The 9,215-nt window shown below is 37.8% G+C and overlaps 1 protein-coding gene across 1 annotated transcript in view; it reads right to left on the bottom strand.

Moving 5' to 3' along the window:
- Positions 1-916: 916 nt before the first annotated feature.
- The window catches only part of Tnni3k (TNNI3 interacting kinase), a 277,900-nt gene continuing 269,601 nt past the window's right edge, over positions 917-9,215 (bottom strand). The window contains exons 24-25 of the mRNA XM_026409759.2: positions 4,308-4,387; positions 917-993 (exon numbers count right to left, since the gene is read on the bottom strand). Of these exons, the coding sequence (XP_026265544.1) occupies positions 917-993; positions 4,308-4,387 (157 nt within the window). The remainder of the gene's footprint in view (positions 994-4,307; positions 4,388-9,215) is intronic.

The following is a 9,215-nucleotide window of genomic DNA, read 5'->3' as shown; positions in this document are numbered from 1 at the left end:
GGCCAAATCTTCCTTTTCTAATTTTATTTATCTTGTTGAGGTCAGTAATTATCACTAAATTTTCATAGTTCCCTGCTTTTTCTTTTTAACCAAGTCTGTCTTTCAGTGGCAAAACTCTTTCATCAGGTGGAAGCACTTCTGTCTTTCTGGCTGGAACCTTTCTTAAAGATAGCAGGCACTTTAGGTCTGTGCCAGATTCTGATATAAATGGGAGCTTTGCATCAGTTGGCTGATATCATAACTGGGCAGATAGCATTTTGAGCACCTTAGTACTGACAGCAACAGGTTGCCTGCATAGAGCATAGAACACTTGGCATGACATGAAAAAGGGGGTAAACAACTAAGTATTCTGTTTTGGGAAGCTCTTTGATGTGAAGGTCATTATTGCTCTTTACCAATATGTCTGAAAGAAGACATACTCAGTGGAAGTATTGTTGTAATAAAAATACACATCTGAATCAATTTTCTACACCACCAAAGAATCTTTAATCATGGAGCTCAACACCAAAAGTAACATAGTGAGATAAGAAAATGACTAATATTCTAAGAAATCAAACCCAGGTCTCTCAAACACAAGTGTACATAACTCTGTCTAGGAAAACATAATAATTATTAAGTGCCCACCACAGACTGAGGCCCCATTTCCAAGTTATAAAGTAAACTGGTTTTTTTTTTTACTTACAAAGTGAAAAACAATCCTTGATATATATTCTGTCTTGATTCTTTTACATCTCCTTCTTTAACCACAAACCCAAAAACCAACTCATGAAGAGGGATGAAGTAGGGCCAGTATAAACAAGCCAATTTAAGGAGACCTTAGAGAGTAAAGTAGTATAATTGGGAGCAAGCCTGCCATGATTGGACTCATTGCTGTCAGTGTGGGGGAAAACTCCTCTTAGGTATATGCCAAATGCTGTCAGCTGCTGTCCTCAAAGCTGCCACTGTTCCTGCAAGAATGAAAATGCATTGGGCTCATGGGATCCGACACGTAGCCTGCATCAGAAAAAGAAGTTCAGTTATTACTTATTGGCCTTCCAGTACTCTCCACATTTTTTAGCCTGACTCAATGCAACACACAGCAGTCAGGCAGCTTTCCTGGATCTGGTGAAGAGTCTGGACCAGAGATGCTGCTGAGCAGCTATAAAACAATACTGAAACTTACAATGAAAACAGCAGATAAACATGACTGATAGATGTCTGATCTGGAGCTATGCTGTCTAGGTGACATTTGGGATTTGGAGTATAACAGGGGACAGATCAGGAAGGTGGTATATCTTGAAGCTATGAGAACAGGCTCTTATGTAAGGCAAATCTGTAGGCTCTGTGACTTTTGTTAACTTATTCTTTCCCAGCCTCAGTGTCTTCATCTGTAAATGGGAGAAATGATAGCACTGACTTATAAATTGTCAATGTGCATTAGACAATCATCAGTCTGACATCAATGGGTGCCAGACCCATGTTGGCCCCCAAAAGGAGGTGGGAATAGCAGTTAGAAAAAAGAAAAGACACTTTCTCTGCAGCAGGGTGGCTCTATTTTATTTATGTATGTATTTAATTTTCTTCTTGACAGCTTGAGTTTCAAATGTACTCAATGCCTAGGTCTAAATACCAGTGGCAAATGATGACTTCAAGCAATATCCATGGGTCTGTCAAAGAAATTGGCTTAGTGGCTTAACTTTATGTCACTATCTAAGAGAACAGAGGGGTGTGTGCCAGGAAGCTGCTGCCTTTCTGTTCTGAAGTAAGGAAACCATTCACTGATTCTGTGAAAATGGGCACATTCATTAGTAGTCGCTGTTGCTTTTGTCCCCTTTGATGGCTGAGGTTTCAGTAGCCACCCAGCCATCTACATTTTTATGAAGCCACCTAGCAACATGCAGTTGGATAGGCATATTTATTTTCATAAGAGAGGTCTCTGTCAAAATCCCTTAGGCAGCACATAAACTCTCCTCAGAGGAAGTTTGGCTGCTGCTGATGCTTCGTTGACTCTCTCACTCACCTCTTGTGGGATAGGTCTGGTCAGATATGAGGAAGGTCATGGTGGGGCATGATGAGATGAGGGCAAGCTGATATACATCACTGAATTTTAACTCTAGGTGGACCAAAACCAAATCTATATCACGGAGCACAGATATTGCCTCTCATCTGGGCTGAAAATGTGACTTCATTCCATGCATGGATTGATGCTTTAATAAGCTAGTAATCCTTTTATTACTGTAATCAACCTTCAATGTGCCACATGTAGTTTTACTGGCCCGTGATGTTTCAGTGTCTCCTGCCCCACAGGAATCCAATGAAAATATGATTGTGAACATACGTCTCAACAGTGTGGGCAGGCGCTCCTTCAGGATTGGTAACAAAATCAGTAGGCGTGGAGGCTGGCGTTTATTATTGAAGCCACTATTGCCAGAGAGTAAAGGCAAACATATTGGCCTAAGAAGTCACTTGGCTTAAGAGGGGTGCAACTAGACCAAGGGCTTTAGGAAAAGACTGAAACATCTCCACATGAAATAGTTGTGCCATTTAATTTGACCTTAACTCTCTAGCTCTGAGAGAGGGCGGAGGAGAGAAAGGAAGAAACATCTCATGAAGTTGTTGTTATACTACACTTCGTATATGAAATGAAAATGAAGGAAAACGAAAGGGTTCTTTCTTGTATTATGTAGTATTTCTAGTGAGAGATATTGAATATATCTTCTTTGTCTATAGGTAACCTCACCCTGATCAACTATTCTAATGTTTTTTTTTCTTACCCCTGGTACATATATGAATAGAAAAAAAAAAAAAAAACTTTCACATAATTAAGTCCTTTGTCTTTTCCAGCTTGGGAATTGTTATAGTTCTGTCTCTTTAAGAAGCGGATCTCTAAGTTCTCTAAGTTAAAGCGGTGCTTCATCTTGACCATAAAAGGAAAGACTTCTGGTCAAAGCACACAAAGAATGCCCTGTATTTAGTGGTTGGGGAGTCACATCTGTGAGGCTTGAGGAAATGACATGATAGCTATTAAGAAATGCAATGTAGTGACATTTGGAGTACATTTTTCCCTCAAAAAGATCTTTTGCTGGACTGGCCAATTATATTGTGAAGTGGATGATTAAAAAGCACTCAGTTGCTGAAATCCCAGCTACTCAGGAGACAGGAGAATTACAAGTTCTAGGCCCGCCTGGGCAACTCAGCAAGACCTAGTCTCAAAATGAAAATTTAAAATTTAAATAAAAGATAGGGAATGTATTTCAGTGGTATAGCATCCTTGAGTTCAATCTATAATATCTCAATAAAAATATATAAATAAATAAACACTTTATTTATTTATTTTTTTTAAGAAAAGCACTCAGCTACATTCTATACATGTACTGGGAGTGAGAAGCACATTCTCTTCCTTTATCTACCCAGGTAGTGTGTCTGCATCTATCTAGAACAAAGTTTCTCCTTTGTTTCTTAAATGCTTTCTGATACCTCAGGTCCTGACACTGCAGTTGAGGTGTGTTGGTGAAGATTCCAAAGCCCATATCTGCCATCTCTGTCAGAGAAGCAGGCACACATCACCCAATGTATTCTTTCTCAAACACAACTCTTGTCTTAATCTGATCTCTTTAGCTGACATTTTATGCAGTTCTTCATGTAGTCAAAGTGAGTTGCCATAAATAAAGGCACCCATTGTGCCAAAATTCCTACAGCCTCTCAGGCTTTAAGGTTGAAGAAAGGACATCATAGGCCTCATGCATTAATATGGCAGCTGATGATAAGGGAGATTGTGTGGCGTACTCTGGCTTCCAGAAGCCTGCACAGAACTTTATTAATTATTTCTGAGACCTGTGTTAATCCATTCTGCAGTAGACCTGTGTGAAATGGAGCCCATTGGCTCTCCCAGCCTTCTCTGCAGCTCTTTGAGGGAATGGCTAGATTTACCAGTCACCAGGGGAAGGCTGGTTGGTGGAAGGAGCTTTCCTGGGATACAGTGTAATTATGAAAACTCATCCTTGGTTTTTCTTCTCCTTCCTACATAGGCTATGGATGACATGGGGCTTTGAGGCCACAGACCTGATAACATGATGATGAAGTGTTTGAAATGCCTTGAGAGGTCAGAGGTTAATTTTATTTTAAAGATGTGTATTATTATTAAGCTTAAAGGTGAACTGCAGAATTATAAAAGTCTTAAAGATCAGAGTTAGAATTTTGTAAGATTTTAAAATATCTTTCATTTCCAGATATTGCAAAATACTATGTTTTCTCACTTGTCATGAAGGAGTAGATGCCGTTGTCCTAGGGGTGGTTTTCTCATGAGCCTAGAGGGTCTGTCCACTTACCGTACTTGTCAATGGGTGAGTACTGCAAACTTCTTTTCACCTCCTCCAAAGACAGGCCTTGAGAGGAGCCTGGTCCAGCACTGGAAAATTAGAGAAAGAGCTTCATGCTATGCTGATTTGCTAAAAAATTTTCCACTAAACAGAATTTATTCATTTAGCATAGATCCCAGAGAAATGACCAAGTGGTACAGCGGTGTTTTTATCTTATAAGTGTTGGGAAGGAGTTCAGAATTATTTGGTGTAATTCATATCCAGGTGTGAGTCTTGTCTTCCACATAGGTTACAATTCCCGGCAGTCTAAACTTGGTCTTGTCACCCTTGCTATCCCCAGTTTATTTAGCTGTACAATGGAAAAGAAAGCATAATTTCCAGCTTGTCTTACTGATTCAATAAAAATAAAAAGGAATGTTGGATCTAAATCTGGGTTCATATGCTTACAATATTTACTTAAGTAGAACTAAGAGCAAAAACATTATCCTCTCAATAATAATTAATATAAATGAAATACATTCCATGAATGTATTATCATTATTATATTGTTATTATTATAATGACAATTATGATATAGTGATAATATTTACTACAAGATTCCTGTTTGTGAAGCATTTATATAGAATCATCTCATTTAATCCTTATCACTATATGAATTTACAGATAAGAAAACAATGGAAAAAAGAAAACAATGGAAACTGAAATAATTAAGTATATGGTTACAAGGATCTAGTAAATGGCTCATCAAGGAGTCAAACCCAAGACTTTTCAATTGTAAAGTCTATATACTTATTCATTATTTGAATATGTATTTCCTCCTGTTCTACATTGATCCTCTCTTTTCTAAGTCTTCCTACTCTTTTATCAATTTATTATTAGAGTCACTTGCTTTCTAGGTCATCAGGCTCAAAATCTAAAGTAGTAAAACCCTCACTCTAATATCTACTCACATCAATCAGCTCATTTCATATCTGTAGTTTCTCTCTCAGCTCATCATCCTTTGCCATCTTCAAAGTGGCTTCCCCTTTTACCCCCAGAACTGCCCTCATTATGCCCATAGAAGAACTCATATCACCAACATCCAAGCCAGTTCTCTCCATTTCAGTTACTAGCACTACATCATGCAGTCACTTAAGCAAAAATTCTTGGACTCATCCTTTGTGCCTTCATTTTTCTCATCTCTTTTACTCAAGTCCTTGTAGCTCTGACTCCAAAACAATCTAATTTATTCACCTTGTTCCTCCTTGAAGTTCTGGGCCACATCATTTCTTTCTTGTCTAGAACTCTGCAATTTGTCTCCTAATAGTTCTCCTTGCTTTCACTTTTTTTTCATAACTTACAATATTTTCCAGAGTGATCTTTTCAAAATATAAAATGGGTTAAGCCATTACCTACTAAAACTTGGCTTCCACTTCATGTGGAATAAAATGCAAACGCTTTTTGCCCCCACTACAAGGTCCTGACCCTGCCAACCTCTCCAACCTCAACCTGTGCCCTTATCCCTATTTTTTTTTTTTTTTTTTTTACTAAGCACTTCTTTCTGGAATCCTCTCTGTCCCTGGAGCCCTTCAAGTTCTTTCCCAACTCAGAGCCTTTGCATTTGTTAAATCTGCCTGGAACTTTTTTTAATGAACCCCAATGCTATTCTGCTGAACCCTTGACCTGCCTTCACACATGACTGACTCTTCTGTCATTCAGGCCTCAATTCAAATGACACTTTCTCAGTGAGCCTTCCCTGACTACTGTTCCAAAATGGCCACTCCTCTGCCCATGGTTACTCTATATCACATTATATTATTTTCCTCTTTTCCTTTTATAGCTATATAAATTATCTTGCTCATTTATCCGTTTACTTACCCGTTCTTTATATTTTTCTACACAAGTAGGGCCTAATTCTCTTATTTTCTTCTATACTTTGAACACTGAGAACAGTGCTTGACATACAGGGAAGCACAACAAATAGTTTCCAAGGAATTGATTAGTTAATAGATTCCTAATGTCGTGCATCCCTCCAATCAATCAGTCCTCCCCTCTACAAAGTATTACTGCAGTTCCTCAGGCCAATGTTCCAAACTCTCTGCCATCCACTTCTCCTTGTGTTCTTCATGTATCTTGTATTCTATAATTCCTCAATACCCACCCCCCAAGTTCAAGCCATGCTAATCAACTTCAAATTTTCTAAACATTCCTAATGTTCTCTTCACCATTACTATGGTTAAGATGCTCCCCCTGCTTAAATGTGCTTGTTGACATTTTGTTTATCCATGACAGGAAGTAACATCATGTAATAATTAAGAATGAGCATTCTTGTTATAATTTGAATTTGCATCCTGAGCCCATCATTTATTAATCTATGGCCTTTGAAGAGTTATTAACTGTTTTATGCCTCAGTTATGCAACTATAAAGTGGGAATTGTGATATGATTTAGCTAGTAAGGTTAATCATGTGAATTAAAAGTCAGTACATTTAAAGCACTGAACAGTTTTGACACTTAGTAAATGCTTAACAAATACTACCTGCATGTACGATCCTTCAAGATCTAACTCACACTCAGCATATTCATATTCTTTGAAGGCCTGTTGAAAACAGCCAGGATCAACCTTGTTCTCTTCCTTGCATCTCCAGAACTTTGAGCTCCTACCACAGTGCTAATCTGACTCTGCCTAGGTATAGAAAGATCTGCATTTGTATGCTAGTGACTCCCACTCAGGGAGATCAGAGCTCCTAGCTAACATCTTTGGACCCCATCAAATTTACTCAGTATTTGATAAATAGCTAAGAGAAAAGTATGTTCAATTAAATAAAATTAAGTTATGCTAAAATGTTCGTTTAGAGAAGTCAAACTTTTTTGAAACTTAATATCAGTTCACACTGATGAATTCACTGAGCTTAAAAATGACTGCATCTTTGCCCTCACTTTCTTAAGCTATAAAGAATGTTATTTCTTAGTGGAAGGTAATGAATAAAAATAAGAAAAAGTATTGGCTTAAAGTATGACACAGTGTGATCTCAATAAACATTTAATAGCAAACCATATGAGTTCTGGGCAATAAAATGTTAATATATGTTTTCAAAATAAAAATTTCCCTATTAATATATCTAACCTCTTTAACACTCAAGCTCCTCTTAAGAAATGTGCTATATGCAGTAGTCTTGGCAACAAGAAGATAAAAGAGGAATAAATATTTTATCACCAAAATGGCTATCTGCTTTCCTATGAATAAAAGCCCATCTCTGTGATGCATTGTTTGTTCAGCTACTGAATGTGATTCACTCCAGAAGACTTAATCTTCCTGCCCAAGAGATGCCACATAGGCTGGCACGGAATGCTGTTCTAGGATGACAGGCAGATGGAAGCTGAGCACACCCAGGTCAAACAAAACAGAAGAAACCAGACCCTGGTGAATGGAACTAGTTGGAAGCTGAGCATGCCCAGGTCAAACAAAATAGAAGAAACCAGACCCTGGTCAATGGAACTAGGTGTTCTCAACCCATCCAGGCTTCAGCAAGAATTTCATAGGAGCCCAGAGTTGAAGAGAGATGGCAGGACCTCTGTTTCCTAAAGCTGTGGAGAGTGAAAATAAGGCAGTTCCAGTAATGCAGTTGCCCTGGGATTCTAAGAAAGTAAATGTGAACTAATGGCAGGTAAGGAACATGCTCAACTTTTCAGTTTTCAACATTGCTTGTCAACTACATTGCCTTCTTTATTCTAACAGGATGATGTGTACCAAAGATAGGCACATATGCAAATGACATATAATTCTTTATGGGTGAGTGCATATTTTGCATGTGTGGAATGAAATTATCTCTTATAAGAAGCAAAGAAGTCTTTACATTGGGTTTTTGAATACTGCTACATTATATTGACATATTTTAGTACTGGAAAGTTTTGTGCTTTAGGCTTAACAATTTAGATTAATTCTGCAATGTATATGTAGAGATAAATATAATCACCAACCATTGTCTATTATAAAAGTGTACTAGGAAAGTAACAATTTATCTAAAATGAAGAGCAGAAAACAAAATTTTCAAAAATATTTCCTGTCTGATTCCATGTTTTAGGGACATAGATGTCCTAGTAGACTGTGTGCTAACTAGGTCAGTTCACACCCAAATCCACATGTAACGTGGAGTTCTGTGTAAGCATTCCATTAGGATATGGCATATGAGAGACACTGGCCTGCTTAAAAATGTTCACACTGTGAATGGAGTCACGGACCTTGGGCAAAGATAGCAACCAAGATGTTCAAAGCTAATGAAAATATGAGACCATGTTGGCTAAAATTAATGCAGATATAATGAAACTCATGAAAAGTGCATTAAGTAAAAAAATACATCCATTAAGAAATAAGTAAGTATATACAAAGTTTACAAAAGAACTATGAAGAATGAGAAGAGTACTAGAATACAGAGCATAGGCAAATAGAGCCTACAAACTAAGCCAGTGATTGGATGCACATTGTAGGCAAAGTTCCAAGGAAGAATGATTAAAACAGAGGTTTTCTGTGCTCTTTGAAAAAGTACTGATTATTAGAAACTAACACTAAAAAAGAGAAGATGATGTGGATCTGCTTTATTTATTTTTGGTGAAGATAAAGGTAAAGGGAAAATCTGTAGGCTAGAAGGCACATCTGGATTCTATCAGGGCACCAGACAGTCTCTTGACTGCTTTGTGAGTGAGAGGTGGTCTGTGCCAGATGACAAGTGGTTAGACTGAGTTTGTACCATATGAATATCCAGAGAAGACTTGAGGTCTGTGTCAGCATATATAGGTGACTATCTACAGGGTTTGGTTGAGCCTTGGACATGGGGAAGAATTAAAATAAATCACTACTTTTCTTAAGGTGAAGAATGTCTAAAAAGAGATTGAGTTCTTCCAGAAAGAGGCTGTTTCCCACCCCTGGAAGTGTTTTATG

This window comes from Urocitellus parryii, chromosome 11, assembly GCF_045843805.1.
Source record: "Urocitellus parryii isolate mUroPar1 chromosome 11, mUroPar1.hap1, whole genome shotgun sequence".
NCBI lineage: Eukaryota > Metazoa > Chordata > Mammalia > Rodentia > Sciuridae > Urocitellus > Urocitellus parryii.
The sequence above is the reverse complement of the archived record's forward strand: the minus strand, read 5'-3'. Positions and strand labels throughout refer to the sequence as shown.